Here is an 18,750-nt window from a genome sequence, read left to right as displayed (position 1 = left end):
AAGCGGTGCTTTTCCGGAAGACCAGATCGGTGTGGCACCAGCAGCCTCAGTACTGACTGCAACAGCCACGTGCAATCAGGGATGCTACTTCTTTGGGCAGACTAAGCACACCCATGCCAGATCCCCCATGAAGAACACCGTGTGTTGAGGATGCAGTAAGAAGGGGCACTGGGCAAAAGTCTGCTGGGCTAAGAGGAACCCGAAGAGGGCAACAGCGTGTGAAACCCTAGAATCGGCGTATGGACTGTGCCCAAGTCCTGAAGAACCAGCCCCGGCCTCCCTATGCTGTTTGCCGCTGCCATGTTGTGGCGCCTTGTGGCGGGACCCGCCACCGGAAATGAACCATTTGGAGAAGGAACAGCAGGCATCTTGCCGTGCCTCATGGTTGACGTCATCTCCCCGCCCTCGGATCAAGATGAAGGAATCAACATCAACATGGGGAGCAACATGGCTCCTAGAGCATTGGCCTCACTCATTCTTGATCAGACAAAACCTCACCAGTTGAACAACTCAACGATGAAGGTGAGGGTAAATGACTCATCTGATTGTTTGATAGACACTAGCTCCACTGAGAGCTTTATAAACTCTGCCCAGCAGTAGAGTTTAAATGTTTATCTGACGGACTGTCATATTTACTGAGCATTCCAATCATACTTAGCCACTATCCAGGGGTGTTGTATCATACACCTAACTGTAAAAGGTTGGGGGGGGGGGGAGATTTTGTAAGTTCCGGTTGTATGCACTGACGGACTGACCAGAGATCTGTGGCATTCATGTTTAATAATGTAAAAAGGGGAAAAATAAAGAATGATAAGATCGCCAGGGGGAGGATTGAACTCTCCATCTATAGTTACAACACAACATACAGGCCAGTTACTCTCAGTGAACCTCCAGATGCCCTGTCAAGGGGAAGCTACACCTCTGCATGCACTTTCATGGCTCATTTCCTCAAGGCACGCAACCGGCCCTTCTCCATTGGGGATGTCAAGGAAATGACATGGAGTGCAAACTGTTTCAAGGGTCCCCTCCCTTCCATTAATGGAAACGTGCACTTTCTCAATGATATCGATGAGTATTCATGTTTTCCATTCGCCATCTCCTGCCCAGACATGACTTTTAAGATATTGTATGCAGAAGGCATTTCCACCCCCATGCACTGCAATTGAGACAGTCATCTCTTTGAAACTTATTGAGATGGAGGTCACTCACCTCTTATCTTCCTTGTACCACTCAAAATCTGCTGGCGGAACAGCGGACACCTCACAGTGAAGTATTCCAGTGTGCCCCACTGCAACATCTGCACTCTGGGCATATTTAATAGCAGGAGCATCTGCAAAATAATGTAGATTCATTCATGGAGAAGAGCACTAAAAAAAAACTTTCAACTCCATTGTTGTGCTACATTTTAGTCTAGAAATTACTAATTTCTATTATGAGGTGTCCTTTCAGAATATCTGTAATATATTTTTAACATTCCCAATGCGATTTAAATGCTTTGGCATCTCCAGCAAGTTACTAGAGTAGAATTGCCAAGATCTGTATCAGCGGGGCTTTTTCCAAGCATTAACAGGAGAGATTTCTCACTTTGAACCAGAAGTCACCGCAGGATATACAGCATCTGAAGGTTCTATGTCCCTGAACTCCAAGTTTCACTATATTTTAATGATTAATTACAATGGGCGAGGAAACGTGATTTCCTGCTTCTGTGTACATAATTAGCAGGACCTGTTTGGTTTGTTGAATTGAATAACTTCCCTTGTAACATTCAAAGGGAGACTTTAAATTCAGCTATTTGAATTTATCGAATTGTTTAACATTCTTTGGTTAACAAGCTGATGAATTTTAGCTATTAAACCTTTGCTTAATAAAAAATCTTTTTTAATGGTCGACTAAATCAGTTCTATTTTTAGGGTGACAATTTGCTGAATTATGAAATATTTGATTAAGCATGGACATCTTTTCTCCTGTTGGAAAGAGGATTAAATGGAAAAGCTTAATGAACAACTTACAATTGACAGTAATGTGGACTTGTTTCTCTTCAGCAGAAGCAACTTCATTGGCAGCTTTGCACTGGTAAGCACCTGCTTGGTACCGGTTGATCATGAAGATTTCCAGATATTCTTCTTCCTCTTCAATTTCCTTGGCTAAAATGGAGATGAAAAAATGGTGCACAATTATGCTTCCTCTTCTGCAACATCAACACATATGCAGGATGACAGATTATAGTTCACCCTTATCAATATGCACACACAAGGCATTCCAAATTTGACTCCTGAGATATTCTATACGAGTTGCCTCATGAGTGTTCAGCCTTCATTGTTGGTCAAAGATCATGCAGTTTTGGCTTACAGATATAATACTGGTTATAACTCATACTGATTGCCTTTTGAAACATGAACCCATGGTTATGACACTAGATTCAGCATCACTCTGCAGTTCACATTCGATCATGACTGTGATGTACAATAGTAGAACGCATCTGTATTGTATTGTGAGGCAAATCGGCGATGATTAATGCAGTTGAAACTATAGAATGTTGTGCATGTGGAACGACGCATGTGTTCGCCTTGGTTTGTGTTATGCTTGTTCTTTCAAGAAGAATGACTTCACATGGGTTTGACACTTAACCAACTTTATTTCCTTAAGCTACTTCATCTGACAACCTCCGTCCTAGGTCATGTCCGGTTTCCGCCAGCCAAGTGCATCAAGCTGCTTCAACCGACAACCCCCATCCTAGGTCATGTCTGGTTTCTGCCAGCCAAGCACATTGTATGCTGGGAAATGAAGTTCTTATTTACACATATAATAACACATCTTTCCCCTTTTTTAACAAAAAACACAATACTATGTCTACATATTAAAAGTATCTATATTCTGTGGACAGTCTCTTTCCACCAGTTGCATCTAATGACTTTTGGCTTCACAAAGTTGTTTAAGTTCATTCAAGCCATCCACAAGATTCAGCTGAAGTTCAGAAATCTGTGAAGAGGTTTTTATTTCCTGCTCTTCCTTTTCCTGTTTATCAGCAAGTTCACAAACGGTCACCAGTAGCTGTTGATTTTGCTGTTGCAATTCCTCCACATTATGATAGGTCACCACATGCTGAGAAATTACTTCAGAAGAAACTCTTAAGTCAGTAGAACTAGCTTCATCTTCACCTACAATACAATTTCCTCATGCATCTTCTCATTCTATTCAAAGCTCCATATTGTGGTGTGAAAGCTCTGACACTTGCAGTTTGTATCTCTGATTCTCCCTGTTGAGTAATGAAGAATGCTTATTGGCCTCATCAGTGCATTTTTATCAATGGCAAATTTCCTTCATGAGATCTTTTAATTTAGCTGAGAGATTTGCCCCAGATTTTTGCACATGTTCATATTCTTCACGCTGGTGCTTCAGAAGCTGGGCTTTCATCTCCACTTCTTTCACAATCTCATCCAAATATTTATTCACTCTCTTATTTTCCTGTTTTGCCAATAGCAGTTGATCTTGGGATTCAACATATGATACAACTCTATGAGCTTCATTCCAGGCTTCACAATCTTGGCCACATAGCTGCCAGTTCCTCTTCTGTTAGTGTAGTCTGGTGCTCCTTTAAGCTCGGTAGTTGAAAGAAGACAGTTTCCATTTTTCAATTCTTTATCATGAAGAGACTCTTCAAGTTGTTTCCATAAGAGTTCAGATTCTTGTATCGATATATTTTTATCCTCTAATACAGCCATTCTTTCTTTTAGATGCACCTGAAGTCAAACTGAGTCTCTAAATGTCTCCAATGTTCTTCCATGCAGCCATGTCCCTCTTCAGTCTTTGTCAGAGCTGGAATTCACTGGGCAAGTTTAGCCTCTACCTCTGGTCACATTTCAGCTCCTATCATTGTTTGCTGCAGTTTCTATTCAGTAAGTTCCAGATGTTCCTGTAACTGTCTATTTTTGTGTTCTCGTTGGTGCAAGAAGGCATCCTTATTTGCCAACTCATTTTTCAGTTTGTCATTCATGTGAAGTAATGAGGTTGATTCTCTCTGTACATGAAGGTATTGCTTCTCCTTCCTTCCATGAGTGTTGAGTGCTCATCTTCCATCTGTGAAGCCACTATGAAAATTCTTTTCACCAAGTCGAGCTGTTCACATGCACTCAGACGTAATACTGGCTGTACTCTCCTTTTTACAATCAGTAGCTGCGACTTTAGATGGTGCCCTTTGTGTTTGAAGGTAAGCTCCCTTTTATTGGAATGTTCTCTCCAGAGTAGCCCGTCACTTTTAATTTCACAGGACAAATTTGCACTTTACAATTGATTTACCTGCATTCGAGTGTTGAGCTTAAATAGAATTATTGTCCAATTCACAATCACTGGAACAATTAATTCCATTTTGCCAGCTGCAGTCTGTAGTGAATCCATGAAGAATTCCTTAATTTCTTCACCCACTCTATGTACCTTTCTCTTGGTAGACCCTGCTAAGCAGCACTTTGCAAAATTATTCTTCTTCCCACATTTATTGTAGTACTTTCCATGAGCAGGACACATCTTTGGAATATGTTTACCTCTGCACCTGCTGCATTTGCTGTTTCAGCTGAGCACTTTGTTTTACTGTAGTTTTGGGAAACTCCTGGTTCTCAGCTTCTCTCTTTTCACTGCATGCACTGTTGTATTTATCTTGTGCAGTTCCTTAGCTTGTGCTTGTAGCTGCCCTACGCATATTCACAGCCTTTTCCAGAGTCAAATCTTTTTCATGCAAGTCTTTCTCTGAGCCTATTATCTGGGATTCTGCAAACTATTTGGTCTTTAATGAGTGAATTTTTCAAATCTCCAAATTCATAGGACTTACTCAGTGTGTGAAGCTCGGCGAAGTATTGGCCATAGCTCATACTTTGTTTCTGATCACAGGAGAAAAAACAAATCTCTCAAATGTGATGTTTTTACTTGAAACAAAATACTTCTCATATTTTGTCATCAGAGTGTCCAACGTGAAAGCTGTCTCATCAATTTGAAAACTCTTATAAACGTGCAAGGCATCTTCACCCATCTCATGCTGAAACAGACACTTTCCATTTTCCATCAGTCACTCCCAATCCACCAGCTTCAAAATAAATGTTGAATCACTTTCTGAAGCATTTCCAATTATCGACTAGATTGCCAGTAAAAATGTATCGGTGTTGGAGGACTTAACCTATCTATGCTTATTAACTATTGCCTTATCTTACTCATTCAAACACTTCTGACACCATGCTATGCTCGCTCTTTCAAGAAGAAAGAATTTATGTGGGTTTTACACTTAACCAACTTTATTTCCTCGTGATGCTTCAACCAAATTCTAACCAACAACTCCCAGTTTCTGTCACTTCTGGTTTCCATCCAACTGCGCACATTGCATGCTGGGAAATATTTACAGGCATAATAACAGTTTGGTTGAGGGCAAGAGTCCTGCATTTGTTGAGGACATGAAAGTCAGAATTGCACACCCATTGGTGAGAACAATCCAAAATACAGCTACATAATGAACTGTCTCTCTTGGTGGGGGGGTGGGGGGGGGAGAGAGGGGAGGTGGCTCTGAAGGATTTTGGCAGATTTGTGATCTTGTCCACATGGAAGAGATTATAAAGCAGCAGCAGGCAGACCTTGCTTGAAATGGTCGAGGACATGGTCGTTTCTTTGCCACCTGAAGCAGGAAAACCATTAACAAGCCAACTGCAGGTCAGATCTGTGACAATCTGATCCAATGTCAGATTTGTTAATGAAGACGGCAATCCCAGTTTTTTCCCCACTGTGATACCACCTCCCAGAAATCTTGGGCAGTATCCATTGGTCAGGATTCTTCTTACACAACCACACTGGCTTTTCAAATCCCTTAAAAACTCTCCCTAACTTTGATGTTGTTCCCAGATGTTGATACAATGGAATTGATCAGACTTTTGTGAAATGGAGGGAGCTTTTGTCTTACTTGTTGCCGAGATCTATTTAGATCTTGCCATGTTATCTTTCTATTATTTACTGTATTCTTTCTTAGGGTCGATTGCTACCACCTACAAAGGTAATTAATTACTATTAGTTCAATCCACCCATTGGTGCAATGAGATTTCAAATTTTCTCCCTGGTCTGAGGCCAGTAATTCTGTCACCACATACACGTTACACAGTATACAGTTCATTTTATGATACAAATTGGATTGACGAAGTGGACAGCAGAGCTACAGCAATATGCTGGGTGAAGATAATGGCTCCCTCAAAATTGTGCACAGGTAGGGAAAGGTGAATGACACTTGAGTGAATTTTTTAAAAAAGCATCTGTCATCGTGACTATGGTCCTGCATTGTTGCTGTTAAAGAATTACAGTGTTGCAAGCTTATATGAATGTAAGATTAAAAGAAGCCTTCGGTGAGAAAATCTATTTCAGGAAAACCACATGTACATTTCTAAATTTTTTGGCTTGGCTTCGCGGACGAAGATTTCTTTTTCTTTGGCTTGGCTTCGCGGACGAAGATTTAAGGAGGGGGTAAAAGTCCACGTCAGCTGCAGGCTCGTTTGTGGCTGACAAGTCCGATGCGGGACAGGCAGACACGGTTGCAGCGGCTGCAGGGGAAAATTGGTTGGTTGGGGTTGGGTGTTGGGTTTTTCCTCCTTTGTCTTTTGTCAGTGAGGTGGGCTCTGCGGTCTTCTTCAAAGGAGGTTGCTGCCCGCCAAACTGTGAGGCGCCAAGATGCACGGTTTGAGGCGATATCAGCCCACTGGCGGTGGTCAATGTGGCAGGCACCAAGAGATTTCTTTAGGCAGTCCTTGTACCTTTTCTTTGGTGCACCTCTGTCACGGTGGCCAGTGGAGAGCTCGCCATATAACACGATCTTGGGAAGGCGATGGTCCTCCATTCTGGAGACATGACCTACCCAGCGCAGTTGGATCTTCAACAGCGTGGATTCGATGCTGTCGGCCTCTGCCATCTCGAGTACTTCAATGTTAGGGATGAAGGTGCTCCAATGAATGTTGAGGATGGAGCGGAGACAACACTGGTGGAAGCGTTCTAGGAGCTGTAGGTGATGCCGGTAGAGGACCCATGATTCGGAGCCGAACAGGAGTGTGGGTATGACAACGGCTCTGTATACGCTTATCTTTGTGAGGTTTTTCAGTTGGTTGTTTTTCCAGACTCTTTTGTGTAGTCTTCCAAAGGCGCTATTTGCCTTGGCGAGTCTGTTGTCTATCTCGTTGTCGATCCTTGCATCTGATGAAATGGTGCAGCCGAGATAGGTAAACTGGTTGACCGTTTTGAGTTTTGTGTGCCCGATGGAGATGTGGGGGGGCTGGTAGTCATGGTGGGGTGCTGGCTGATGGAGGACCTCCGTTTTCTTCAGGCTGACTTCCAGGCCAAACATTTTGGCAGTTTCTGCAAAACAGGATGTCAAGCGCTGAAGAGCTGGGTATGAATGGGAAACTAAAGTGGCATCATCTGCAAAGAGTAGTTCACGGACAAGTTGCTCTTGTGTCTTGGTGTGAGCTTGCAGGCGCCTCAGATTGAAGAGACTGCCATCCGTGCGGTACCGGATATAAACAGCGTCTTCATTGTTGAGGTCTTTCATGGCTTAGTTCAGCATCATGCTGAAGAAGATTGAAAAGAGGGTTGGTGCGAGAATGCAGCCTTGCTTCACGCCATTGTTAATGGAGAAGGGTTCAGAGAGCTCATTGCTGTATCTGACCCGACCTTGTTGTTTTTCGTGCAGTTGGATAACCATGTTGAGGAACTTTGGGGGGCATCCGATGCGCTCTAGTATTTGCCAAAGCCCTTTCAGTCTTCCCCTCAAACACCGCAATTCTAGCTCACCTGATACAATCAACTGCATCCTCACTGTAGTTTGGTGCCACATATTGAAATGATGGAAACAATAATTTTGTCAGTGCGTTCTTTGAGTACTTGACTAGAGTATAATTATGTTCTTCAGCAGCAGTTCAAACAAGATCTTGTTAAAACATCCCAAATGGGCAAATCAAGTACTGCGAATTCCGGATGTCAAATTTTATGGTCATTATCAGCTGTTTAAGAATTACCTCATGGCAAATAAACATATTTACTGCAATCAAGGTCAAATTGAAAGGATATATACTTTTACACTATTGAGAAAAGAAGGGTCAGGGTGAAAATGGTTTTCAGTACAAACGTACAACTCTGGGGCAAGAAGTGTAAATGTGGTTCAACATTTTCTGTCAATATATATTTTTGCGCAAAGAATAGAAAGATCAGGAACAATTCCCCTTTCTTTCTTTGCTGTTGACTAAAATAAAAATATTAACTGTCATCCTAAATATTTCTCTCCATTTACAACTGAAATAAGCATTGACATTTGTCATTATCTGAAAGAAAAAATGTATTATTTAGACGAACTTAAAAATAATATGATTTACTCTCTCACTTGCATTGACTGCTTGAAGAGATTACGTCAATATTTTAGGATGTCAATAGTGTGTGCAATTATAGCAGCTATTTTTCATTATGCATGCTATGTTATCCTCAATCCTATTTACTGCATCTGAAAGCATAAACATTTAAATTGTGAAACTGAAAAGGGATAATAGAATTTACAGTGTGAATACATTTTTTAACAGTTGAAAATGGAAACTTAGACATTTGATAATATGTCTAATTTGTCACTGTGTTGCAAAATAACTACACAGCCCATCGATAACACTTTCCTAAAAAGTTCACAAATGAAATGGATTAATACACTGGCTGCATCATGACCTGGTTATAAAACGCAAAAGCCCAGGAACACAAAGGCTGGAGAAAAAGGCAGCCAATAACCGAAAAGATCTCCACAACCCTGACCATGATCTCCTCTCATTGTTACCTTCAGGCAAGAGGTCCAGTACCTCTCGAATCAAGAACAATTGTTTATTTTTCCAACAGTGACTAGGATCATGAATCTTCCCGTATTATCTGAACTACACGATCATCACTGACAGGGCATATATATGCGCTACCAGCTAAATTCAAATGCTTATTTTCTTTTTCTTCAGATTTATTGTCAGGGAACATACACAACATCACATACAACCCTCAGATTATTTTCTTTGCGGGTGAGGCAGAATTACCACTCATTGTTAGTACCAAAAAACCCATACACAGGGTAAATATGTAAACAAATAAAGAACTGTGAACAGATAATTGATATAAACAAATTGTACAATTCAGAGAGAATAAAAAATCAATAAAGTATACAGTCCAAAAGAGTCCTTAAATGAGTGTCTAATTGAGTTTGTCGTTGAGGAGTCTGATGATGGAGGGGTAATAGCTGTTCCTGAACCTGGTCGTGCAAGTCTTGTAGCACCTAGACTTCTTTCCTGATGGCACCAAAGAGTTGTCTGGATTCTTGATGATTGCTGCTGCTCTCTGATGGCAGTGTTCCCTGTAAATGTTCTCGATAGTGGGAACGGTTTCACCTGTGATGTCCTCGACTGTGTTCACTACCTTTTGGAGGGCTTTACGCACAGGGGTATTGGTGCCCCTACACCAGACTGTGATGCAGCCGGTCAGTGCACTTTCCACCACAACTCTGCAGAAATTTTCCAGGGTTTCTGGTGTCATATCAAACCTGCGCAAACTCATGAGGAAGTAGAGGTGCTGATGTGCTTTCCTCATGGTGCCATTGGTGTGTTGGGTCCAGGAAAGATCCTTCAAGAAGGTGACTCCCAAGAACTTAAATTTGCTCACCCTCTCCACTCTGATCCCCCATTGATCACTGGATTTTAAAGCTCTGGTTTTCCTTTCCTGAAGTCAACAATTAGCTCCTTAGTTTTGGCGACATTGAGTGCAAGGTTATTGTTGGTGCACCATCAGCCAAGTTTTCAATCTTGCTCCTGTAGGCTGACTCATCCCCTTCCTTTAAACAAACCAGTGGGTTGTATAAAGGAAGGGGATGAGTCAGCCTACAGGAGTGTATGTTGATTGATCCCTTCTCCGTGGTGTCTTAATTATACTTCATTTGTGGTGGTATGATTTACATAACTGGAAAGCTATGAACAAATTCAAATGTTCAAAATGTTTCCCTGATTTGCGCCTCTGCGATCAAAGTTCTTGTGGAATAAATGTAGACGATACATCCATCTAAATTGATCAACAGCAGTTTTAAGCTTTAAAAAAAATAATGGAGCTGGGCTTTGCAGCTGAATCATGTTCACAGGAAAGATGAAAGAACAGTACCTTTTGATAAGCAATACTAAACTGGGTGGGACCCTGCTGGACGCTGAATTGAAATGTGCTGTGATATCAAAACAAAGACTTATGGAAAGGTAAGCACAGTTTTATTTCCGATGATAATCCAAAAAATCCATTCCCTGCTAAAGCTGCCTGGATCCTTCAACAACAAAAAATTCTGGGCAAATGTTGCTGCTGTCACCAACATTTGGGTGGAATACATTCCCCATGGAGTCATTCACTGAGTGAAAATAATGAAATTGTCCTGTCAATTTTCATTTACCTTCTGGAGGATTTACCAGACAACTATTTGAAGACCATTATGTTGAATTTCAAATCATCAATTTTATTTACAATCTAAAGAATTGCAGGCAGAACTTCAATTAGCCTGAGAGGTTCTTCATGACACTCCACCCAAGAGCTTTAAGGCTATTCATGCTTCAGTGACATGTGTCCCTTCGAATTAGGCACTGAAGGAGATTCAGGACTGATTAAAGTAGCCAGGAGAAAGAACAGCAATTTCATCCATCAGAAATACTTGTCTCAATTACTTTGCTACTAAGATTCAAAACAGGATCACTCACACATGCCTCAAATCAAGAGATCACTGACAGTAGTCACCAGAGGAATTTGAACACAAGGAATTAATGACAACTCAGGTTAAAATAAATTTCCAAGTCTGAAATATTGTCAATACTGAACTTGATTTTATTTCTGAAAAGGCACATATCAGGCAATTGAAATTTCTCTGCTCCAGTCTCTCACCATGAATCAAGAGACCTATGAACAGTTTTAGTATTGTTCCTGCCAAACACCAAGAGCACAAATTTGGTTTGATTTGCTTTGATTTTCAATGCAATCATGAAAATTAGTGAAACAAAGAATTGGTGTGACCTACAAATGACAGACTGATCTATTATTAAGTTTCATTTTTAGGTGTGACAGATTATTCAATATAGATATGTTTTTGGGAGATATATTGGGACAGATTTTTAAGTGTAGGACACATACAAACACTTTAAAACAGATCTTATTTAAAATACTGGAGTTCTGCTAATGCTAATCATGTCGGGGGCCCAGAGGCTTTGAAAAAGCCTCGGAGAGTGCCCAAGATACTTCACTAAAGGATTATTGTTTACAAAAAGGCAACAGATAAAGGAACTTGATGGAGTGGGACTTGCTGTTCTAAGAGGGGCATATCATTTTTCAAGGGGAGAGAGAAAGAGAAAATGAAAATTCAGTTCTGCTGTCAGCAGCAGCAGCTGGAACTAGAACAGGACAAGCTGGCAGGCTTGTGGAAAACCCATTTGGAAGATGGGTTGAAAGTGCTTAGTTCAGCCTGGTCAAAGCCCTTGTGGTCCATGCAAGAGGAGAGGACTGGCTATCTAGTGTTTCACTTGGAATAAGGGAAACAAAAAGGAACTCTGTGGTGACTTGAAAGAAAGAAGTTATCATCTGGAGAACCCTGAAGGGTCCAGTTTTGTCAGCAAGACACTGAGGTGACCGATGGAAATTCATCAGTTGTGGATGTCCTGGAACAACAAATCTCTCTCTGAAAACCAACAAGAACCTTCCTGAGCGGTAACCATTTACTTTTCAAGCACCAAAGCCTGGTGAACTTTATAAATGTTAAATTCTGTGCACAGTATAAGAATTCTCTGCAACCATGAACCAAAGAACTTTTCTGAATGTACACACACATTACATGTACGTGCGCTTAGAATTAGGAGGGGGTTAAGTTAGGTTAGTTAAATCAATAGTGATAAGTTAAAGTGTGATTCTGTTTTCATGTTTAAAGATAATTAAAAGCAACTTTTGTTTAAGTAACCATTTGTCTTGGTGAATATCTATTGCTGCTGGGTTTTGGGGTCCTCTGGGGTCGTAATATTTGTTTAAAAAATTCTTGAGAGAAGCTCAAAACATTCCTTCATTACATATTAAAAAAAAACAACAGAAAATGCTGGGTACACACAGACAATAAGTCAAATTTCAGGTTCAAGACATTTCATCAGAATGCAGAGGAGAAGAAGGAACTTATTCAGGAGCCGGGAAGATGAAGGGGTTGTGATGAGCTCTGGCAGCCAAAGAATTAGCACTGCACCCTGGTTAAAACTATGAGGTTCGGGGGCCTGCACCCTGGTTAAAACTACGAGGATCGGTGGGTATGGGGTGTTGGAAGGTGCAAACTGGATTTTCCAGCATCTTCAGCTTTGTGACTTTCCTTCAGGAGATATGCCTCCAGTGTAAAGTACTGTTAAATGGTGCTTGGAAGTTTTGTACACAAAAAAACCCACAATAAATGGATAAAGTCAGAATCCTGCAAAGAGTTTTCTCTGCTCATTATTCTGTGACTGTTTCAAATGATGGAATGAAATTATTTGCCTAGATTTTGCAACATTCCTCAACTCATTTATCTATTTTGAGTTGTATAAAATTATGAGGACAAGAAAGAGTGAATAAGAAGAATGACTCCCCCCCCCCACCCTTGAGAAACAGGACTCTGACTGGGGAGAACAATTTTGTCAATCAATGGAATGGCGGAACAGTCCTCATCGAGGGCTCAGTGGTGGAGGGGTTCAAGAACTTCAAATTCCTGGGCCTTAACATCGCCGAGGATCTGTCCTGCAGCCTCCATGCTAAGAAGGCTCGCCAACGGCTGTATTTTGTGAGGTGTTTGAAGAGATTTGGTATGTCACCGGAGACTCTCCTAGACTTCTACAGGTGTTCCATGGAGAGCACTCTGGCTGGCTGCATCACTGACTGGTATGGAGGCACAAACTCTCAGGGAAAGAATAAACTCCAGAGGGTTGTTAATCTGGCTTGCGACATCACAGGCACCAGACTTCACTTAATCGAGGACATCTACATGAGGCGATGTCATAAAAAAACAGCTTCTATCCTCAAGGACACCCCCGCCCACCATCCAGGCCACGCCCTCTCCACTCTGCTACTATCAGGGAAAAGGTACAGGAGCCTAAAGAAGAGCTCTCAGCGGTACAAGGACAGCTTCTTCCCCTCCGCCATCAGATTTCTGAATGACCAATGAACCCAACACACAGCCTGACTTTTCGTGCACTAGTATTGTTATTATTTTTTTATATATTAATGCTGTAAGATGGTTTATAATACGAATGTTTACAATGTGACGCTGCCAAAAAACACTGAATTTCATGACTCATTCCTGACAATAAATTCTGATTCTGAAAAAATCCAAGTAGAGTCAGGAGCCGGGAGCTCTCTGACTGCAAAGGTGGTCAATTTAAAAAGCATTTCAATAAGCAGTTGGAAATAGATCTCACAAAGTAATGGATGATTCAGGAATGTGATTGGCCTAAATGGTGCGAGGTAAAACATAAGATTCTGTTGACACTGTGGTTAAGTGAAAGAACAAAGCAATGCTGGAGAAACTCAACAGGTCAAACAGTGCCTTTATGTAGATAAAGATACAGAACCGGCATTTCGGGCTCAAGCCCTTCATCTAACCTGACTGGTGTGCTGGATTCCTTCAGCACTGAACATTTCTGTTCATCTACAACTTGAGTACCTCATTCTACTATTCAAGAGAAAATTAAGTTAAATGTAAAGAGTTTAAAATTTAAATTTTGGCGTACAGTACGGTAGCAGGCCAAATTGTCCCACGAGTCTGTGCCACTAATTACACCCAAGTAACCTACAGCCCCCGGTACATTTCAAATGGTCGGAAGAAACTGGAGCCCCCGGGGAAAACCTATGCAGACACGGGGAGAACGTGCAAACTCCTTACAGATAGCGCAGGATTTGAACCCTGGTCTCGATCGCTGGGGCTATAAAGGTGTTGTCCTAACTGCTATTCCAACCCTGCCACCCTATAAGAGCAAAAATACTTTTAAAATGGTATTACTGAGAATTCCAAGTAATGTAAATGTTGTTCTTCACCTCAGTTCCAAGTTTAACAAATAAAGGCAGAGGTTACCCAAAGTAATAACCATATAACAATTACAGTGATGAAACAGGCCATTATGGCCCTTCTAGTCCGTTTCAAAACTCTTACACTCTCCTGGTCCCACTGACCTGCATTCTGCCCATAACCCTCCATACCCATTCCATCCATATAGCCATCCAATTTTTTTCTTAAAACGTAATATTGTACTACTTCCACTGGAAGTTCATTACACACAGACACCACTCTCTGAGTAAGGAAACTCCCTCTTGTGTTGCACCTAAACTTTTGCCCCCTCTCTCAGCTCCTGTCCTCTTGGTTGAATCTCCCCTATCCTCAATGGAAACAGTCTATCCACATCTATTCTATCTATCCCCCCGTAAAAATTTAAAAACCTCTATCAAATCCCCCTTCAGCTTCTACACTTCAAAGAATAAAGATCTAACTTGTTTAAACTTTCTCTATAATGTGGAAGCTGAAACCCAGGTATCGTCCGGTAAATCTTCTCTATTTTGTTCACATCTTTCCAATAATTTGGTGACCAGAACTGAACTCAATATTCCAAATGTGGCCTCACAGATGCCTTGTACAATTTTAAAATGACCTCCCAACTTTGCTCTGATTTATAAAGGCCAGCATTCCAAAGGCCTTCTTCACTACCCTATCCACCTGGGATTTACCTTCAGGGAACTGTGGACCTATATTCCTAGATTTCTCTGTTCAATTGCATTCTTTAAAACCCTACCATTCACCATGTATGTCCTATTTTGATTCGTCTTACCAAAATGTAGCACCTCACACTTGTCAGCATTAAACGCCATTTGCCAACTTTCAGCCCACTCTTCTAAATTGCCCAAATCTCTCTGTAAGCTTTTAAAACATTTTACATTATCCACAATACAACAATCTTAGTCACATCTGCATACTTACGAATCCAATTTACCACCCCATCATCAAGATCATTTATGTATATAACAAACATTATATTGTTGATGTGTGGAAAACAGTAATTTTATATTTGATTTTAATAATACAGCATGGTAATTTTCCATAAAACCTGTGCTGCCAAATTACACCCAATTAACCTACCAACCCCATATGTTTTGGAGCATGAGAGGAAATTGGAGCACTCATGGAAAACGCATGCAGGTATCAGGGAGAACATACCAACTCTTTGCAGAAGCCAGGTTGCTGGAGCCGTATAACATAACATAACATAACAATTACAGCACGGAAACAGCCCATTAGGCCCTTCTAGTCCTCACCGAACCAAACACCCCTTTCTAGTCCCACCTCCCTGCACAATACCCATAACCCTCCATCTTCTTCTCATCCATATACCTGTCCAACCTTTTCTTAAATAATACAATTGACTCCGCCGCCACTATTTCTCCCGGAAGCTCAATCCACACGGCTACCACTCTCTGAGTAAAAATGTTGCCCCTCATGTTACCTCTAAACCTCTGCCCCTTAATTCTTAACTCATGTCCTCTTGTTTTAATCTTTCCTCCTCTTAACGGAAATAGTCTATCCACATCCACTCTGTCTATCCCTTTCATAATCTTAAATACTTCTATCAAATCCCCTCTCAACCTTCTACGCCCCAAAGAATAAAGACCTAATCTGTCCAATCTCTCCCTATACTCTAGATGCTTAAACCCAGGTAACATTCTGGTAAACCTTCTCTGCACTCTCTCCACTCTGTTTATATCCTTCCTATAATTAGGCGACCAGAACTGCACACAGAACTCCAAATTAGGCCGCACCAACGTCTTATACAATCTCAACATCACCTCCCAACTCCTATATTCCATGCAATGATTGATAAAGGCCAGCATACTAAAAGTCTTCTTCACCACCCTATTCACGTGAGTTTCTACCTTCAGGGAACGATGTACCGTTACTCCTAAATCTTTCTGCTCTTTTGTAGTCATCAATGCTCTCCCATTTACCACGTATGTCCTATTCTGATTCTTCTTACCAAAATGAAGCACCTCACACTTATCAGCATTAAATTCCATCTGCCATTTTTCAGCCCACTTTTCTAAGCAGCCCAAATCCCTCTGCAATCCTTGAAAACCTTCTTCATTATCCACTATTCCACCTATCTTAGTATCGTCTGCATATTTACTAATCCAATTCACCACCCCATCATCTAGATCATTAATGTATATAACGAACAACAATGGGCCCAATACAGATCCTTGAGGCACACCACTGGTCACCGGCCTCCAACCTGACAGACAATTATCCACTACCACTCTCTGGCCTCTCCCTTTCAGCCAATGTTCAATCCATTTGACTATCTCAAAATTTATACCTAAAGACTGCACCTTCCTAACTAACCTTCCATGTGGTACCTTATCGAAGGCCTTACTGAAGTCCATATAGACAACATCCACTGCGCTACCCTCATCCACATTCTTAGTCACCTCTTCAAAAAATTCAATCAGATTGGTCAAACATGACCTTCCTCCCACAAATCCATGTTGAGTGCTCCTGATCAGACCCTGTCTATCCAGATGTTTATAAGTACTATCTCTAAGAATTTTCTCCATTAATTTACCTACCACAGACATCAAACTTACAGGCCGATAGTTGCCAGGCTTCCTCCTTGAACCCTTTTTAAATAACGGAACCACATGCGCAATGCACCTATCCTCCAGCACTATCCCCATATCTTCTTTCTTCTTTGGCTTGGCTTTGTGGATGAAGATTTATGGAGGGGTATGTCCACATCTGCTGCAGGCTCGTTGGTGACTGACAAGTCCGATGCGGGACAGGCAGGAACGGTTGCAGCGGTTGCAAGGGAAAATTGATTGGTTGGGGTTGGGTGTTGGGATTTTCCTCCTTTGTCTTTTGTCAGTGAGGTGGGCTCTGCAGTCTTCTGCAAAGGAGGTTGCTGCCCGCTGAACTGTGAGGCGCCAAGATGCACGGTTGGAGCCGATGCACCCACAAACCATTGGGCTAAGCCTGCCACCCACTTTTTCAATGGTCTTCCAGTTATGCATATCCCTGCAATAGCCTCATGGTGACCCAAAGAAGTGGTGATAGCTTAATTTGGAATTCCGGGGGAGCAATGATCTGCATTTGTCACTGGAGACAAACTCATATTTAGCAGTTCCAGGATGATGTCAGGATGGATTTTCCCCATTTTCAAAAACTGCAAACATTAGAAACCCTATCTGTGCTATTTTCTAAGGAAACATGCAATTTTTTATATACTGTAATTGCCTCAAACAATAGTGTTTTCTGTTTCTTTTATGTAAGATTAGCAACAAGAACCAGTGGGAAAATCTCACAAGGTAGTCTTGGACCACATAGTCAAAGCAGGCATGCATCAAAATAGCAGAGAAAATTTTTTTTCTGGTCCTTCGGCATCCTGTGTCTATTAAGTATGTACGTCGTAAAACCTCGTGTACTACAATGGAATATTCCAATGATTTGAATACTACCACCCAGGATTGTTATATTAAGAAAGATTTTGATAATTAGTATTTCAAGCAGAAAAATGCAGAATGGACTCACATTGCCCAGGAAGTCAATTTTGTTTCCAACCGGAATTGTGGATAATATCGAGCCCTGTAATGACCTCAGCAGAGGTTTCCTCTGAGGAAATATGACATTCTGAATTGAACATGATACATCACCACCATGTGGGCTCTATTCGAATATTTAAAGAATAGTTGGATAGGTATATGGACGAGAGATGTATGGAAGGTTAGGGCTGGGTGCGGGTCAATGGGGAAAGGTGGGAGAAAGATGTTCAGCATGGACTAGTGTTACGAGTCCAGAGGACCCCAAAACCCAGCAGCAATAGATATGCAACATGACAAAAGGTTACTTAAACAAAAAAATGCTTTTAATTATCTTTGAACATGAAAACAGAATCAAAATTTCATTTATCTCTATTAACTTACTTAACCCCTCTCTAATTCTAAGCACATGTGTGTGTAATGTCTACGTAAGTTTCAGCAAAGTTCTTTGGTTTACAGTTCAATCTCACTGGTTGCAATCAATTCTTCTACTGTACACAGAAGTTAACTTTAATAAAGTTCACCAGGCTTTGGTGCTTAACAGGTAAATAGTTACCCCTCAGAAGGGTTCTTGTGTTTTCAGAGAGAGTTTTTCTTTTTCCAGAACATCCACAACCGATTCCTTTTTAATCAGCCACTCCAGTGCCTTGCTGATTAAACTTTCCCCATTTCAGGGTTCTCCAGATGAAAAACTCCTTTCAGGTCACCACAGAGTTCCTTTCCATTTCCTCTATTCTAAGAGAAACACCTCTCCTTTGACCAGGCCGTCTTCCAAAGCTTGCCAGCTTCTCCCTCTGGAACTGAAGTCTCTGTCTCTCCTCTCTTTCACTCCCTCCTACTCTGAAAGCAAAATTTGTTCTCGCTCAGCCTGCAAAGATCACATGATCTTCATGACAGCAACCTGTTTTCCAGACAAAGCTGGTGCTGTATGTTGCTACATTGTTGCCTTTTGCAAATAGCACTCCATCATGAGTCTGAGCATTCTGCAAAACTCCTGCAAACATTCTGTGTTTTAAAGTGTCTATGTGTGACTCGCTCTAGCAAATATTTCCCAATTTCTCTCCCAAACACCTCTATATACTCTGTCACACTAGACGGGATGAACCAGCCTGTTTCTGTGCTGCA

General features: G+C 41.4%; 1 protein-coding gene across 11 annotated transcripts in view; it reads right to left on the bottom strand.

Moving 5' to 3' along the window:
* Positions 1-18,750, bottom strand: part of LOC138738963 (limbic system-associated membrane protein-like) — a 1,544,776-nt gene that overhangs the window by 182,193 nt on the left and 1,343,833 nt on the right. For all 11 annotated transcript variants that reach the window (XM_069890213.1, XM_069890212.1, XM_069890209.1 and 8 more), the window contains 2 exons: positions 2,010-2,144; positions 1,210-1,330 (listed from right to left, as the gene is read on the bottom strand). In XM_069890213.1, coding sequence (XP_069746314.1) covers positions 1,210-1,330; positions 2,010-2,144 — 256 coding nt within the window. The remainder of the gene's footprint in view (positions 1-1,209; positions 1,331-2,009; positions 2,145-18,750) is intronic.

Source organism: Narcine bancroftii, chromosome 7 (assembly GCF_036971445.1).
Source record: "Narcine bancroftii isolate sNarBan1 chromosome 7, sNarBan1.hap1, whole genome shotgun sequence".
Taxonomy (NCBI): Eukaryota; Metazoa; Chordata; class Chondrichthyes; order Torpediniformes; family Narcinidae; genus Narcine; species Narcine bancroftii.
Note: the sequence above shows the minus strand (reverse complement) of the source record. Positions and strands in the feature narration are given on the sequence as shown.